Source organism: Oncorhynchus mykiss, chromosome 25 (assembly GCF_057628025.1).
Source record: "Oncorhynchus mykiss isolate SJ-2025 chromosome 25, ASM5762802v1, whole genome shotgun sequence".
Lineage (NCBI taxonomy): Eukaryota > Metazoa > Chordata > Actinopteri > Salmoniformes > Salmonidae > Oncorhynchus > Oncorhynchus mykiss.
Window position 1 is genome coordinate 49784339 of NC_143046.1, and position 18498 is coordinate 49802836.

At 44.9% G+C, this 18498-nt stretch overlaps 1 protein-coding gene across 1 annotated transcript in view; it reads right to left on the reverse strand.

The window, feature by feature from the left end:
- The window catches only part of alk (ALK receptor tyrosine kinase), a 698893-nt gene that overhangs the window by 92297 nt on the left and 588098 nt on the right, over window positions 1-18498 (reverse strand). The window contains exons 7-8 of the mRNA XM_090220448.1: window positions 2743-2880; window positions 2144-2247 (exon numbers count right to left, since the gene is read on the reverse strand). Coding sequence (XP_090076574.1) covers window positions 2144-2247; window positions 2743-2880 — 242 coding nt within the window. The remainder of the gene's footprint in view (window positions 1-2143; window positions 2248-2742; window positions 2881-18498) is intronic.

The following is an 18498-nucleotide window of genomic DNA, read 5'->3' on the forward strand; positions in this document are numbered from 1 at the left end:
GACATTTGGGTATAAAAAAAAAAATGTATCTAGATAAAACTGCAGGAGCAGTGTGCGGGTATCTGTCTTTATTTCATGAAAGTTAAACCTGCAGATTCACCAATTGTCTCAGCTGTACACTTTGCTATACAAAGTTCCCGATTCATATTGCTCATATTCTTCTCAAACAAACTGCACGACATTCCACCTGGCTAAATGCTATCTTTCTCTCTCTCCAGTATGCACAGGTGACGAATAGGGTTTCCCTCTGATAAAATGTGTAACTATAATTTCAATGATGTAGTATTAGGTATTCTATCGCAGTGTACCATCTCCCTCACTCAATAATCATTGATCCAAATTCACCTTTGTGAAACTGAGAAGTTCCCCGACATCAAGATTATAGAAGTCAAACAGTGTTTGCCAGGCATTACTTTGAGGTGAACATGACCTGCAACTAATAACCAAGCCAATCTACTCTTGAGATTGGGTCCTGCGTCAGACAAACCAGACAGGCAGGTACCGTACATTGGACAGCTCAGGGTCGTGTAAGGGGAAAGATTGAGGTGCTAATCTGGAATCATGGCTAATCTTTGGGCCCTTGCCAAGGAACCACTGACTGCGGCTAGCTGGGCTGTAGCGGTGCCGCGAGCACAGTTCAGGACTGATATCCCCATCTCTGTTTATCTTTCTATCTCATCTTTCGCTCTCTCTCTCTAGTCGTGCTTATCCACACACTCCTCTCTCTCTCCTGTTCACGCTCTCTCCCCAGCACTCCACCTTCCCCCACCTCCAAAATACAGAAGGGGGTGCCCTTCTATGGACACCATACCAAATACCTCTAAATATGGACACTATACCAAATACCTCTAAATATGATATTGGCCCACTTGCCAGACACCTCCTATGAAGAGGGGGACGTTTACAACCATAGCCGTGGACTCACCCTGTCTAGACCTGACTAACAACCCCGCTGGTCGCAGACTGACCAATAAGGTATGAATAATGCATTCCATATCACCAGCCTCTTACTAATTGGGTTGACCTTGTGTCTCGAAATCCCCATGATAGCTTGCTAACCCGCCACTATCAGGGTTGGGACCAAATTTCATGCAATCTGTGCATTCAGGAAATAGTTGAATTCAATTAATTAATTAAATTGATAAATGAAGCAGTGCAAGCTTCCACATGCGCTCCCCCTCACCTGTACACTGCAGCTCTTCCCAGGCCAGTGTAAATGTGTGTGTGTGTGCAAGCGTGCGTGGGTGCATGCGTCTGTCTGTCTGTCTGTCTGTCTGTCTGTCTGTTTGTTTGTTTCCGACAACTTACAAGGTAAACTAATAGTTAAATGGAGAGATATTGCTTCAAGATATTCAACAAGAACTTTTAAATCCATTAGTTGAATTAAGGAGTAAGGAGAGCTCTGCTCATTATACCTACAAATTATTTTCAGTCTTTCGGCAATCCTGCTATCATCAATAACTTTGTTTTTCAATAGTAATCCTGCTCTATTTTTATTCCAGGTGTGCCTGTTTTCTTCCAGACTCTCCTGTCTAACATAATTAGTCTGTCCATTCATTCATGTTGTTGTTTGTGCTCCACACTTTCTGTGTCTCCATCCCAAATGGCACCCTATTCCCTACATGGGTCCTGGTCAAAAGAAGTGGTTGGTCAGACTTAAATGACTACATCTGAACTATTTGTGCTATGCGCCTTAATTATAATTACCCAATGCTGAGTCTCCAAATGTGCACACAACGGGAGGGCATTGTGTGTGTGTGTGTGTCTCTGAGTGTCTGGTGTATCTGTCTCTCTCTGTGTGTGTGTGTGTCTCTGAGTGTCTGTATCTGTCTCTGTGTGTGTGTGTGTGTGTGTGTGTGTGTGTGTGTGTGTGTGTGTGTGTGTGTGTGTGTGTGTGTGTGTGTGTGTGTGTGTGTGTGTGTGTGTGTGTGTGTGTGTGTGTGTGTGTGTGTATCTGTCTCTCTCCTCGTGTGTGTGTGTGTGTGTGTGTGTGTGTGTCTCTGAGTGTCTGGTGCATCTGTCTCTCTGTGTGTGTGTGTATCTGTCTCTCTCCTCGTGTGTGTGTGTGTGTGTGTGTGTGTGTGTGTGTGTGTGTGTGTGTGTGTGTGTGTGTGTGTGTGAGAGAGAGAGAGAGGGCTCTCACCTCACATCGAGAGTTCCGTAGGGGAGGGGGGAAGAGAGGGCTCCTGAGCAACGTTGACACCTGATGATCCTTGGACTGCCCTCCATCCACACTGAACATGGCACCTGGAACGCACACACACACACACGCACACGCATACATGCATACAAACAGATAAACAGACAGAACAGAAGATTATATGCACCCACACACACAAACAAGTACGTAAACACACAGAAAACCAGTTAAATATCTGTGCTTTGCAACAAAACAATTCAATGACACGGCAGATTTTACAAAAACAACAGAGGTTGTGTTTTCTCTGTTATGCCCGAATTTGAGCATACAGTGTAGGCCTTACTTTGCATTACAGCCACTAAAGGCATTCAGTAAATTGATGATGACCAAGTCCAGAAACAACCCCTAGCCCCTATTCTCCAGAACTGGATTGGTACTGTGTAAGCAATATGGTTCAGCTCTACTTTTTCCACATATATATACCTACATCTATCCAGTCGTTTCAGATCTTCCCAAGTGCCTTAGGGGTAATAGACTGCCTCGACGGAAGCTAGGGGTTGTGTACAGGGCTTGTGTTATCGATATCAGAATGGATGATTCACCTGAGGATGATGAACAGCTGGGCCGCACCCCCTTTGGCGGGGTGTGGACACGCCTCCAGGAGGATCCCTTAGCCGCTGTTGGCTGCCAACCGCACTCACCATCCTCGAAGGAGCAATAGCTGCCAATGAGAAACTGACCTGAGAGGGAGAGAAAGACAGAGAGAGCAAGAGAGGTAGAAAGAGGAGAAGAAAGTGAGTAGCCTTGTAGCTCAATTGTCCTAGAGAGATACAGACAGACAGTGAGAGAGATGGAACATCAGAGAGGAGGACATGATGAGAGGAGTGTCTCAGTAGCAAGGGCAGAGGGGGAGTGCGGGAGAAGAAGGAGAGAAAATATGGGGCTAATCCTTTTGGTCCCAGTGCTGTATAAAGAGTGAGTGAGTGACTGATGGAGGGAAGGAGAGAAGGATGGGGGATGAGGGAAGGGTGAAAGGGGAGAGACCAGAAGAAGGAGCAAAAATACAGGGGCTAATAATTTCAGAAAAAGTGAGAGAAAGAGCAAAAAAAAAAGAAAAGCTTTTACACATATGAAAGAGATGTGTCGGAGAGAGAGAGGAGAAAGAAAAGGGGAGGATGAAAAATAAATTATAGAAAAAAGGTTTGGTGATGCAAGCTTGCTGTCAATTGGGGGGGGGGGGTTGACTGCACTCTATGTATACAGTGGGGGCAAAAAAGTATTTAGTCAGCCACCAATTGTGCAAGTTCTCCCACTTAAGAAGATGAGAGAGGCCTGTAATTTTCATCATAGGTACACGTCAACTATGACAGACAAAATGAGGAAAAAAAATCCAGAAAACTGGTGTTACAGCAATGTCAAGAGTGCATTGGAATATTCCAGAGAGCATCGCAAGGATGTATTTGTTGTTGACAGCTTGGTTCCAATAGCCACACTACAAATAACTCCCCAAAACATTGCTCCATTCTGAATGGTTTGCTATTGTGGAAAAGCTGAAAAATGGTAAGAGAACATTTGATTATGCTCAGTACAGTTGATAACGAAAATAACAATGGATTGAAATGGTGCAAAAGTGTGTACTATTACTAGCATACCATAACAATTTGTAGCCGCTATACTTCTAGTCAAGACTTTTATAATTACCACAGAAACACAACAACCGAGCAATTAAAACACATTGGTAGATGCTAAATGAGGTATAGAAGGGGTTCTGTTGTTCTTAGCGGAGTGCTATATGACTCCATGATACTTCTACACTTCAACAAACAGCTACCTGGCTACATTATAACAGGGGTTAAGGAATCTTCTGAGACCTACAGTGGGGCAAAAAAGTATTTAGTCAGCCACCAATTGTGCAAGTTCTCCCTCTTAAAAAGATGAGAGAGGCCTGTAATTTTCATCATAGGTATACTTCAACTATGACAGACAAAATGAGAAAAAAAATCCAGAAAATCATATTGTAGGATTTTAATGAATTTATTTGCAAATTATGGTGGAAAATAAGTATTTGGTCACCTACAAACAAGCACCAGGCTGGGAAGACTGAATCTGCAATAGGTAAGCAGCTTAATTTGAAGAAATCAACTGTGGGAGCAATTATTAGGAAATGGAAGACATACAAGACCACTGATAATCTCCCTCGATCTGGGGCTCCACGCAAGATCTCACCCCGTGGGGTCAAAATGATCACAAGAACGGTGAGCAAAAATCCCAGAACCACACGGGGGGACCTAGTGAATGACCTGCAGAGAGCTGGGACCAAAGTAACAAAGCCTACCATCAGTAACACACTGCGCTGCCAGGGACTCAAATCCTGCAGTGCCAAACGTGTCCCCCTGCTTAAGCCAGTACATGTCCAGGCCCGTCTGAAGTTTGCTAGAGAGCATTTGGATGATCCAGAAGAAGATTGGGAGAATGGCATATGGTCAGACGAAACCAAAATATACATTTTTGGTAAAAACTCAACTCGTCGTGTTTGGAGGACAAAGAATGCTGAGTTGCATCCAAAGAACACATGCATGGGGGTGGAAACATCATGCTTTGGGGCTGTTTTTCAGTAAAGGGACCAGGATGACTGATCCGTGTAAAGGAAAGAATGAATGGGGCCATGTATCGTGAGATTTTGAGTGAAAACCTCCTTCCATCAGCAAGGGCATTGAAGATTAAACGTGGCTGGGTCTTTCAGCATGACAATGATCCCAAACACACCGCCCGGGCAACGAAGGAGTGGCTTCATAAGAAGCATTTCAAGGTCCTGGAGTGGCCTAGCCAGTCTCCAGATCTCAACCCCATAGAAAATCTTTGGAGGGAGTTGAAAGTCCGTGTTGCCCAGCAACAGCCCCAAAACATCACTGCTCTAGAGGAGATCTGCATGGAGAAATGGGCCGAAATGCCAGCAACAGTGTGTGAAAACCTTGTGAAGACTTACAGAAAACATTTGAGATGAACTTCTGTCATTGACCAAATACTTATTTTCCACCACCATTTGCAAATAAATTCATAAAAAATACAACAATGTTATTTTCTGGATTTTTTCCCCTCATTTTGTCTGACATAGTTGAAGTGTACCTATTATGAAAATTACAGGCCTCTCTCATCTTTTTAAGTGGGAGAACTTGCACAATTGGTGGCTGACTAAATACTTTTTGGCCCCAATGTAGCAGTGGAGTGTCACACCCTGACCATAGTTTGCTTTGTATGTTTCTATGTTTTGGTTGGTAAGGTTGTGATCTGAGTGGGCATTCTATGTTGGATGTCTTGTTTGTCTATTTCTATGTCTGGCCTGATATGGTTCTCAATCAGAGGCAGGTGTTAGTCATTGTCTCTGATTGGGAACCATATTTAGGTAGCCTGGGTTTCACTGTGTGCTTGTGGGTGATTGTTCCTGTCTTTGTGTTTTGCACCAGATAGGGCTGTTTAGATTTTCACTTTTCTTGTTTTGTTTAGTCTGTTCATGTATAGTTGTCTTTATTAAAAACATGAATAACCACCACGCTGCGTTTTGGTCCGCTTCTCCTTCACCACAGGAATGCCGTGACATGGAGGCTCCTCAGAGGAGGAAGGGGAGGACCATCCTCCTCAGTGAAAAAAGAAAAAGGGAAACTAACAAAGTTATCCTTTTTAGATAAAACTATACTAACTATATTCACGTCACCAAATAATTGACTAAAAAAACACTGTTGAAATGAAGGTCTACAGTAGCCTCTACAGCACTCTGGAGGGTAGCACCGTGGTGTAGCCGGAGGACAGCTAGCTTTTGTCCTCCTCTGGGTACATTGACTTCAATACAAAACTTATGAGGCTCATGGTTCGCAGCCCCGTCCATAGACTTACATAGTCCGCCAACCTATCAGAGCTCTTACAACATGAACTGACATGTTGTCCACACAATCAAAGGATTAGAGAATGAATCTAGCAGTGAAAGTATAAGCTACAGCTAGCTAGCAATGCAGTGCATACAATGTGGTGAGTATTTCACTCAAAGTGAGAGAAGGACAATAGTTGAACAGTTTAACAAATTAATTTATTCCAAAATGAAGGAGAAGTGAGAGAGATTTCCTAGTATATTTTATTGCACTTTCACGTTCATTTACTTAGCTAGCTTCAAATGCAGCTAGCTCGTTTAGCCTACTCAAACACCCAGCTCAAACAGAGAGGGATGCTATGTTACCTAGCTGGCTATGGCTTTCCAACACTGGAACTCTTCCAAGGCGTTTGGTTTTATAAATGTATTGCCACCGGGTAACTACTTGCTGATGACTGTACACTGTATTGCATGATGGTAGTGGGTTTACTAAAGTGCTAGTTCTAGTAGCTATGTTGACTGTGAGGTGGTCATGTGCGCCAAAGAAGGACATAGGTCAATTGCAGTTGGTCCAGAACAAAGCAGCACGTATCACACTTATATGCACAGCAGGAAAGTGTCAGTAACATGCATGTCAGTCTCTCCTGGATCAAAGTTAAGGAGAGATTGACTGCATCCTTATTGGTCTTTGTGTGAGGTATTGATGTGTCGAAGGTACCGAACTGTTAAGCAGTTGGCACAGAGTTCAGACACTCATCAGTACAACACAAGACATGAAACCCAAGGTCTCTTCACAGTCCCCAGGTCCAGAACAGAGGCTGGGAAACAGTATTCAATAGAACCATGACTACATGGAACTCTCTGCCACCCTAGGTTTCTCAAGCTAGCAATAAACCCAGTTTAAAAAAACAGATAAAAGAACACCTTACTGCACAAAGGGGACTGTGAAGCGACACAACCATTTTATATTTTGTATTGTAATTTGCACTGTGCTGTGTGTTAGACCTAGATATTGTGTGTATGTACTGATATGTAGGCTGTGTGTGACGTTTTAAACGTATGTATTTCAACCATTGACTAATAATGTTCTGTACTATGTATTATGTTCTGATTCATGTGGACCCCAGGAAGAGTAGCTGATGCTTTTGCAGCAGCTAATGGGGATCCTAATGAATACGAAATCCCAAATACGTGACAACGATGTAGGCCGTGCGAAGCGGTTAGTGGTCATGATATGAAGGTTTGACTTGGAAAGGTTTTTTCGCCTGGTCAGAGACAGCTGATATGTTGTGCACTGAAATCCAAAAGTGAAGGGAAAAGGTGAGAGGAGGAGAGCGTGTAGATAGATGCGAGAAGGAATTGTATGTGGCAACTACGAAAGTGAACTGTGTTTGTATGTGATCAGGGGTGTATTCAAATGGAAGCAAACGGAATAAAACGGGGATAAACATACCTGAATTTGTCCAATAGAATCTCTCGTTTGCAACTGTTGGACTAATGATTACACCCTAGATTAGCTACTTGCAAGAGTGTGCAAAGCGGCATTGAATGTGCCACTGTCTGTCACCTTGATTACTCAAAATTCTCTCGACCTGTGGAGCTACGTTGTACATTTTCATTCAAGGTTGTAGCAACCTCATGGTGGGTACAGGGAGCATTCAAGTTTCATGTAGTAGCCTAAATCGATCGATGTCACATTGAGCTGGGTGAATGGAATATGAATGACAGTCATCCATTATGCTGTAATAGAAATAAGGCAATGCTCAAAAAATAATCTTATCTTAATCTCTCTGGGATATGTGGCATGGCGTCCCACCTGGCCAAAAGCCCGGGAAAATGCAGAGCGCCAGATTCAAATAAATTACTATAAAATCAAACTTTCATTAAATCACACATGCAAGATAGCAAATTAAAGCTACACATGTTGTGAATCCAGCCAACATGTCAGATTTCAAAAAGGCTTTTCCGCGAAAGCAAACGATGCTACTATCTGAGGATAGCACCTCAGTAAACGAAGAGAGAAACCATATTTCAACCCTGCAGGCGCTACACAAAACACAGAAATATAAATATAATTCATGCCTTACCTTTGATGAGCTTATTTTGTTGGCACTCCGATATGTCCCATAAACAGCACAAATGGTCCTTTTGTTCGATTAATTCTGTCGATATATATCCAAAATGTCCATTTATTTGGCGCATTTGATCCAGAAAAACACCGGTTCCAACTTGCTCAACGTGACAACAAAATATCTCAAAAGTTACCTGTGAACTTTGCCAAGACATTTCAAACTACTTTTGTAATACAACTTTCTTTTAAAACCTCTTAGAGCTACCCTCTACTTTTTTCAATTTCCGCCTGAAGATATACCCAAATCTAACTGCCTGGAGCTCAGGCACAGAACCAAGGATATGCATGTTCTTGGTACCATTTGAAAGAAATCACTCTGAAGTTTGTGTAAATGTGAAGTGAATGTAGGAGAATATAACACAATAGATCTGGTTTAGATAATACAATGAAAAAAACATATGTTTTATTTATTTATTGTTGTATCATCATCTTTAAAATGAGCAAGATAAAACAAACATTCAGATAGGATGATGGGGACAATTTCAGTGAAAAACATAAGAGAGCAACAGAACTTGTGCAAAGTTTCAGAATGATAACTTCCAAAATGAGTGTGCTACATGACATTTATCATGAAATCACCAAGGTGTCCCACACAAGTAGCCCAAATGGACCCAAGTGGCCAAATTGGTGAAGTTATACATTTTGAATGGAATAACTATATACAAAATACCAAAATGGTATTCTAACAGACCCCCCAAAAAATAGAGAAAAAACATGAAAAAAAATATACACATTTACAAAATAACACTTTCAATATTTGGAAGACCCTCAGTCCTCTACACAATAGTATGCTGCTGATGCCAGGTGCCATAGCACATCCATGCCTGCAGAAATACATTTGGGCAGATGAACACCACTTGTGGCAGGAGCTGGATGAACCAGCTTCAGTGGGAGATGGACAGCTTGGCACTGGGGGCTCCCATTCGGAGTCAGTGTCACTGTGAAAGAAAATGTTCAGTTAGAATAGTTTCACATATGAGCCCTGTATCAACAGGTATAATAAACACACATATATATATATATATATATATATATATATATATATATATATATATATATATATATATATATATATATATATAGAGTACAGGGAACACAAGGTTGAATATATTATTATAGACCTGCTAGATCTACTGTCTCATTTATATTATGACAGACCAGCTAGATCTACTGTCTATTTTATATTATGACATTTCAGCTAGATCTACTGTCTCTGTTATATTATGACAGACCAGCTAGATATACTGTCTTTATTATATTACAACAGACCAGCTGTATCTACTGTCTCCATTTCACTTTGGCCATTGTTGTGGGCCTGCCCTCCCCTCAACAGCCTCAAATAGGCAATTTCATTTCACAAATAATATTTTATGTTATTCATTTCAAACAACGGCATTGGCATGAGAAAAACTTACCAGTCCAAAATGATGTCCTCTCCGTTCAAAAAATATTCCTCCATTTGGGAATCGCTAAAAGAATCATCCTCCAACAATCTCTGTCTCATTGTCCCGATCAATTTCTTCTAAAATTGTGTGTACATCTGTATATCTAGACTTAGATTTAGCTTTCCCTGACTTAGTCGCCATACTGATTGATATATAAACAGCTGAAGACTCGCTTTACCAAAACAACGCTATGTGTTTCTCCTTCCGGTATGAAACTTCAATAGCGAATGACCCTCTTTACGACGGAGTTTACGACATGGGTTGGTCTTCCAACACATAAACATTGCATATTGCCGTTTACCTCAGCTCATTGGCTATCTACCCAGATAGATTTCAAGACGATCAGTGATCATTGGGTTAAAATACAGTCAATCAACGAAACAGCGGTCATATCATTGGTGCACAATTATGTAATTACTTGTTGTCTTCAAATCGGTTTCTTTCAGTCAATATGTCCCGCGAAATGACCCATCAGGTTTGGTTGTGTTACAAACAAACCAGTTGATTGCAATGAAACCAAACATGACTGGAAAAGTCACATTTCGTGTGTGTATTTACATCGAATGTGTCGTCGAAAATGGAATGAGACGGAATTCACAACAGATGCGGTTCACAAAATGTTTCGTGTTAGGCTATAAAAATGGATTTTATAAAACAAAAGACCATTCATTTTGTAACATTGAGCATTTGGATTGCAAACAGAGGAAGATCGTCAAAGGTAAACGATTTATGTTATTGCAGTTTGTGATTTTGTTACGCCTGTGCTAGTTGAAATAGTTGTTTTTTTAATGGGGCTCTATCCTCAGATAATTGCATCGTATTCTTTAGCAGTAAATCATTTTTTAAATCTGACAACGCAGTTGGATTAGCAAGATTCTAGGCTTTCGAAACATGTGAGACACTTGTATTTTCATGAATGTTTAATATGACTATTTATGTAGCGATCAACGTATGTTGTCGAATTTAATCCCGTTAACGGGTTCAGTGCGCAAGAGAGGTTAACGTAAATAATCGATACATTGAAGACGGGAGGATCTGTGTTCAATACAGGAAGAAAATAATAATATGCATATCTTATCTTCTGGGGATGAGTAGCAGGCAGTTGAATTTGGGCATGCATTTCATCCAGACGTGAAAATACTGCCTCCTGTCACCAAGAAGTTAACTGGCACCGACCGCCACTGATATATAGCTGCCTAAAAGCCACTTCATAGGGGGAAGATAGTTGCCCAAGGCTTCTAGTAGGACAATTTGTCCTGTTTCACATTAACTCTACCAAGTCATCTCAGCAAGGATGCATGCTGCCAGCTCTAGCACTTTAAGGGCCTGTACCACTCCTGCAGTTCGTTCCCATGCTGAAATAGTTCCATCTGTAACTTGTTCTCTCTACACTAATTGGCACTGGATGACACAATTAAGTAGACTCAAAGATACTCACAGGGAAGGGAACACACGTTCATGCACACACAAACACACACACACATGCATGCAGACACACACAACCAAATCAGCATCAGTGGCCACAAATGCAATTATATCTCTGATTGATGATCAGTGAAGCCTCTGCTCAACTATTGCGACTCATCTGCAGAGGCGAGGCAGAGCGAGAAAGGGAGGGTGGAAATGATGACCTATGACTGTAAACACATCGACCAGCATAGTCTTCGATCCTCTAATGGGCGGATGTGTAAAAATGAATCCACCCCCCATCTTCAATATCAATGCCATAAATTCCTCTTGATTGAAATGAGATAAATGATGGATTGATCATACGGAATAGGTTATGCCGAAGGGTAACATGGTGTGTTTTGGGACTCTGGAGTCGCGAAAGTTTCAGGGAGGGTAGATGGACACAAATGCAGGGCACAACTGCAAGTGACTGAGGAAGAGAGAGGGATCAGAAAGAGAGAAATAGGAGGGAGAGAGAGATGGGACAGAGGGGGGAGCGAGAGAGCTGGGATAGGAGAGAGAGAGAGATGGGACAGAGGGGGAGAGAGGGAGAGGTGGGAGGGAAGGAGAGAGCAAGCCATGGGAGAGCGAGCTCTAGTTCCCAACGCAAATAGACTTGGTGCTTACCATCACGTTGCAATCCTCAGGACATAATTTGAGTGGAAAAGGACAGGTGACTAATAGATCCATTGTTTATGACATGAGAAGTAGAGTAATGTACAGTACTTTCCACTTCTCATGTCAAATAGAGTCAATCCACTAAATGAGATCAATGATGTAACTAGTGTTATCGTAACCACTGACAAATAACTACTCCATAATTGACAGGGTTGACTGGCACTATTTGAAGATGAGATACAACAGAGAAGTTGCCACAAAGAGGAAGCTTCAGATGGGTAACGAGCTTCCAAATAATTTGTTATGCACACCTCTCAAGTCACTCACTGTACAAAGGCAACGGTATCAACAATTCCAGTGAACCCCAAGCTGTGTAACCTATGGCCGCCACGCCTACCGATCTCCATGCATTTCATGTTTTAAGTAGTGATTAATTCAACTGTCATGCAACGGTCGGTCTCTCTGGGGCATCTCCAGCACACGCCACATTCAAATGTACATTATGCCCCTGGGTTAGTGTGCTAGTCTAATTGGCATTGATAGCTTGATGGTACTAGGGAAAAAGCCATCAGGCCTAGGACTTGAACCCTCATGTTAGCCTCTTATTTCGCTAGCCCCCACAGTTCGCTGACCTATAGGCACAGGGAAGTGGCCATCATAGGCATGCTAATGTTATTTCTGGTCAGCTTCACATACATGTGCATGAATGGAGATTAATTTAAGGTAAATTAACATTCTGTATGTTTTTCCTGGAATTCATTTCAAATGTGTTTACAGAGATATGTACAGCGACACACATGCAATTATATACAGTGCCTTCAGAGAGTATTCATACTCCTTTGCACACCTGGATTGTACAATATTTGTCCATTATTATTTTAAAAATTCTTTAAGCTCTGTCAAATTGGTTGTTGATCATTGCTAGACAACCATTTTCAAGTTTTGCCATAGGAACATTCTCACTGTCTTCTTGGTAAGCAACTCCAGTGTAAATTTGGCCTTGTGTTTTAGGTTATTATCCTGCTGAAAGTTGAATTCATCTCCCGGTGTCTGGTGGAAAGCACACTGAACCAGGTCTTCCTTGAGGACTTTGCCTCTGCTTAGCTCCATTTCTTTCTTGTCCTGAAAAACTCCCGACATGATGCAGCCACCACTATGCTTGAAAATATGGAGAGTAGTACTCAGTAATGTGTTGTATTGGATTTGCCCCAAACAAATCCAAAGCATGAATGCATTCATGTCCCAAAGCATGAATGCATTCTCTCCAAGAAGGCGTAGCAGTCGGACGTGTTTTTGTCTTGTCCCGTCTTGTCCCGTGTACATAGTCGTTTTCCTCGTTTTTCCCCGTATGTATTTGAATCTCACTTTCCATCTATGAACTGAATATACTTTCCTGCAACCTGCCTCACCCAATGTGTTACAGATCTGCTATTTTTAAACTTTAGAATCGGAATCCCCATCAGAAGCTAGCCAGCTAACTAGCTACTAGCTGGTAGTCAGTTAGCCACTGCTAGCGGTCTTCACCATTAACTCCGACACCAGCCAGCTTCAGCTCGGCCAATACCTGCCAGTCTGCACAGCGCGACACCAACCCAGAGCATATCGGACAGCTTTTTCTCTACCTCTTCACCGGATGCTTTCCACAAGCCCTGGTCCATTACACCAGATCATCGGAGCTAGCTAGCTGCATTCAAGTGGCTACTGCTGGCTAACGCCTCTGTCCCGAAGCATGCTCCAGTTAGCCTTGAGCTAGCCTCGAGCTAGGCACATCTCCTGGCTTGCCGAAGAGGTCTACCAGCTAATTCTTGGGCTACAATACCTCTTTTGCCAATTGGCCTGGACCCTTTATTGCCGACACAGGAGCCCTGGCGATCCATGGTCTGGTCTGCCGACGTATTCGTCCGAGGTGGTTTCAAGAGGCTCTTCTGTTGCGACGTCGCCGAAGGCCATCTGCTAGCCCCGGCCCCCTAGCTGTCTGAATTTCCGTGTCTCCAGCTGGCCTAGTATAGTAGCGACTACTGAACTAATAGATCCCTGACTCACCTATTGCTGCTCATTGGACCCTATGATCACTCGGCTACACATGCCTCTTTCTAATGTAAATATGCTTGTCTATTGCTGTTTTGGTTAGTTATTATTGTCTTATTTCACTGTAGAGCCCCCAGCATTACCCAAATTGCCTTAGACATCCATTTTGTCCCACCCCTCACACATGCAGAGACCTCACCTGGCTTAACTGGTGCCTCTAGAGACAAAACCTCTCACATCGTCACTCAATGCCTAGGTTTACCTCCACTGTACTCACATCCTACCATACCCTTGTCTGTACATTATGCCTTGAATCTATTCTTCCACGCCCAGAAATATGCTCCTTTTTCATTCTGTTCCGAACGCACTAGACGGACAGTTCTTATAGCCTTTAGCAATACTACCGTCATTCCCCAGCTGTGCCCTGGAAACCATATGTGAATTAATTGCTCCCCATCTATCTTCAGAGTTTGTACTGTTAGGTGACCTAAACTGGGATATGCTCGGAGGGCGGTCCGGACAGAGACGGTGGAACTCCCGCAGCATTGAAGGGTTCAACATGTCCTCCACCGGAACCCAGCATCTCTCCTCCGGACTGTACCCCTCCAACTCCACGAGGTACTGAAGTTCACTCGCCCGACGCATCGAATCCAGTATGGAGCGAACGGAGTACACTGGGGCCACCTCGATGTCTAGAGGGGGTGGAGGAAGCTCCCACACCTCAGACTCCTGGAGCGGACCAGCCACCACCGACCTGAGGAGAGAGGAGTTAATACAGTAATCGGGGGGAGCTATAACCTGTTAAACACCTCGTTCAGTCTCCTCGGGACATTGAACAGCCCCACAAACTGTGGACCCAGCTTCCGGCAGTGCAGGTGGAGGGGTAGGTTTCGGGTCGAGAGCCAGACCCGGTCCCCCGGTGCGAACATCGGGGTCTCACTGCGGTGGTGATCTGCGTTCTCCTTTTGGCGCAGCACGGCCCGCTGAAGGTGAACATGGGCGGCGTCCCATGTCTCTTCCGCATGCCGGAACCAGTCGTCCACCGCAGGAGCTTCGGTCTGACTCTGATGCCAAGGAGCCAGAACCGGCTGGTACCCCAGGATGCACTGGATGGGGGAGAGGTTAGTGGAGGAGTGGCGAAGCGAGTTCTGGGCAATCTCTGCCCAGGGCACGAACGCCGCCCACTCCCCTGGCCGGTCCTGGAAATAAGACCGCAGAAACCTACCCGACATCCTGGCTAACTCTCTCCACCTGCCCGTTACTCTCAGGGTCAAAACCCGAGGTAAGGCTGATCGAGACCCTCAGACATTCCATGAACTACCTCCAGACTCTCGAAGTGAACTGGGGACCCCGAACAGACACTATATCCTCAGGAACCCCGTAGTGTCGGAAGACGTGCTTTAACAAGGCCAACACAGTCTGTAGGGCCGTAGGGAGACCGGACAGAGGAAGGAAACGGCAGGAGTTAGAGAAACGATCCACAACAACCAGGATCGTGGTGTTTCCTTGTGATGGTGGGAGATCGGTCAGGAAATCGATCGACAGGTGCGACCATGGCCATCGTGGAATGGGTAGGGGGTGTAAATTACCTCTGGGCAGGTGCCTAGGAGCCTTACACTGCACGCACACCAAGCAAAAGGAAACAAACCCTCACGTCCTTAGCCAAACTGTGCCACCAGTACTTCCCACTCAGACAGCGCACCGTCCGACTGATGGCTGGATGACCAGAGGAAGGTGAAGTGTGGTCCCAATAGATCAGCCGGTCACGGTCAGCAGACGGAACGCACAGATGCCCAGCGGGACACTGGAGGGGAGCGGGCTCTGCACGTAACGCCTGCTCAGTGTCCGCGTCCAGCTCCCACACTACCGGTGACACCAGGCAGGAGGCTGGGAGTATGGGGCGGCATCCATGGGCCGCTCCACTGTGTCATACAGCCGGGACGGTGCGTCTGCCTTCATATTATGGGAACCTGGTCTGTACGAAAGTTTGAAAACAAAACAGGTGAAAAACATGGCCCACCTTGCCTGGCGAGGGATCAGTCTCCTCGCTGCCCGGATGTACTCCAGATTGCGGTGGTCAGTCCAGATGAGAAAAGCGTGTTTAGCCCCCTCAAGAAAATGTCTCCACACGACAGCCAACAGCTCCCGGTCCCCCAAGTCATAGTTTCGCTCGCCGGGCTGAGCTTCCTCGAGAAGAAGGCACAGGGACGGAGCTTCGGTGGCGTACCCGAGCGCTGAGAGAGCACAGCTCCTATCCCAGCCTCGGACGTGTCCACCTCCACTATGAACGCCAAAGAGGGAACCGGATGGGCCAGCACGGGAGCCGAGGTAAACAGAGCCCTTAGGTGACCAAAAGCCCTGTTCGCCTCAGCCGACCACTGCAAACGTACCGGTCCCCCTTTCAGGAGTGAGGTAATGGGAGCCGCTACCTAACCAAAACCCCGGATAAACCTCCGATAGTAATTGGCAAACCCTAGAACCCGCTGCACCTCCTTTACCGTGGTGGGAGTCGGCCAATTACGCACGGCTGAAATGCGGTCACTCTCCATCTCCACCCCCGAGGTGGAAATGCGGTACCCTAGGAAGGAGACGGACTGTTGGAAGAACAGGCATTTCTCAGCCTTGAAGTACAGGTCAAGGCTCCAACAGTCGACCAAGCACCCTGCGCACCAGGGACACATGCTCGACGCGTGTAGCGGAGTATATCCGAATGTCATCGATATACACCACTACACCCTACCCATGCAATTCTCTGAAAATCTCTTGGAAGACTGATGGAGCATTCATCAACCCGTGCGGCATGACGAGGTACTCATAATGCCCTGAGGTTGTACTGAACGCCGTCTTCCACTCGTCTCCCTCCCGGATACACTGCATGTTGTAAGCGCTCCTGAGACCAAATTTGGTGAAGAAGCGCGCCCCCCGTGAATTGACTTGATCGCAGTGGCGATAAGAGGTAGCGGGTAACTGTACCTCACAGTGATCTGATTTAGGCCTCTGTAGTCAATACACGAGCACAGACCTCCCTCCTTCTTCTTCACAAGAAAGAAACTTGAGTAGGCGGGTGAAGTGGAGGACTGAATGTACCCCCAACGCAGGGATTCGGAAACATATGTTTCCATAGCCGCCGTCTCTGCCTGTGACAGGGGATACATGTGACTCTTGGTAATTGCGGCGTCTACCAGGAGATTTACCGCACAATCCCCCCGTCCACCGTAGTAGCACCAACGGAAACCCCTAAACACCTCCCTGAGCACTCTCGCAACCACCTCGTGAGAGCCCTCTGTTGCCATGATATGGTGGGGTCATAACAAGCTAACCAGGGGAGGCCTAGTACCACGGGAAGCGCATGAGAGCCAATAAAGAAGAGACTGATTCTCTCCTTGTGACCCCCCTGCGTCACCATGCCCAGGGGAATGGTAGCCTTCCTAATCAATCCGGACCCTAATGGTCGACTGTCCAGAGCGTGAACTGGGAAAGGCCTAACCACTAGAACAACAGGGATCCCTAAACTATGGGCAAATGCTCTGTCGATAAAATTCCCAGCTGCGCCTGAATTGACGAGCACCTTATGTAGGGAATGCTGGGAAAATTCAGGAAAGTAAACATGCACAAACAGGTGTACAACAAAGGGCTCTGGATGAGAGTGGTGCAGGTTCACCCGGGGTGACACCAGAGTGCCCTGCCTGCTCCCTTGACCCCTAAAGGAACCAACCCGGCACCGACCAGCCGTGTGACCTCTGCGGCCACAGATGGTACACGTGAAGGCCCCTCCTTATTTGGTTACTACATGATTTCATATGTGTTTTTTCATCGTTTTGATGTCTTCACTATTATTCAACAATGTAGAAAATAGTAAAAATAAAGAAAAAACATTGAATGAGTAGGTGTGTCCAAACTTTTGACTGGTACTGTACATGCATAATGAACTGCACACATACGCACGTACACACTCACTCACGCACACACACACATACAGTGGGGAGAACAAGTATTTGATAACCTGCAAAATTGGCAGTGTTTCCTACTTACAAAGCATGTAGAGGTCTGTAATTTGTATCATAGGTACACTTCAACTGTGAGAGACGGAATCTAAAACAAAAATCCAGAAAATCACATTGTATGATTTTTAAGTAATTAATTGGCATTTTATTGCATGACATAAGTATTTAATTACTTACCAACCAGTAAGAATTCCGGCTCTCACAGACCTGTTTTTCTTTAAGAAGCCCTCCTGTTCTCCACTCATTACCTGTATTAACTGCACCTGTTTGAACTCGTTACCTGTATAAAAGACACCTGTCCACACACTCAATCAAACAGACTCCAACCTCTCCACAATGGCTAAGACCAGAGAGCTGTGTAAGGACATCAGGAATAAAATTGTAGACCTGCACAAGGCTGGGATGAGCTACAGGACAATAGGCAAGCAGCATGGTGAAAACCATTAGTAACACACTACGCCGTCATGGATTAAAATCCTGCAGCTCACGCAAGGTCCCCCTGCTCAAGCCAGTGCATGTTCAGGCCCGTCTGAAGGTTGCTAATGACCATCTGGATGATCCAGAGGAGGAATTAGAGAAGGTCATGTGGTCTGATGAGACAAAAATAGAGCTTTTTGAACTAAACTCCACTCGTCGTGTTTGGAGGAAGAAGAAGGATGAGTACAACCCCAAGAACACCATCCCAACCGTGAATCATGGAGGTGGAAACATCATTCTTTGGGGATACTTTTCTGCAAAGGGGACAGAAAGAGTGTGCCATATTGAGGGGAGGGTGGATGGGGCCATGTATCGCGAGATCTTGGCCAACAACCTCCCTTCCT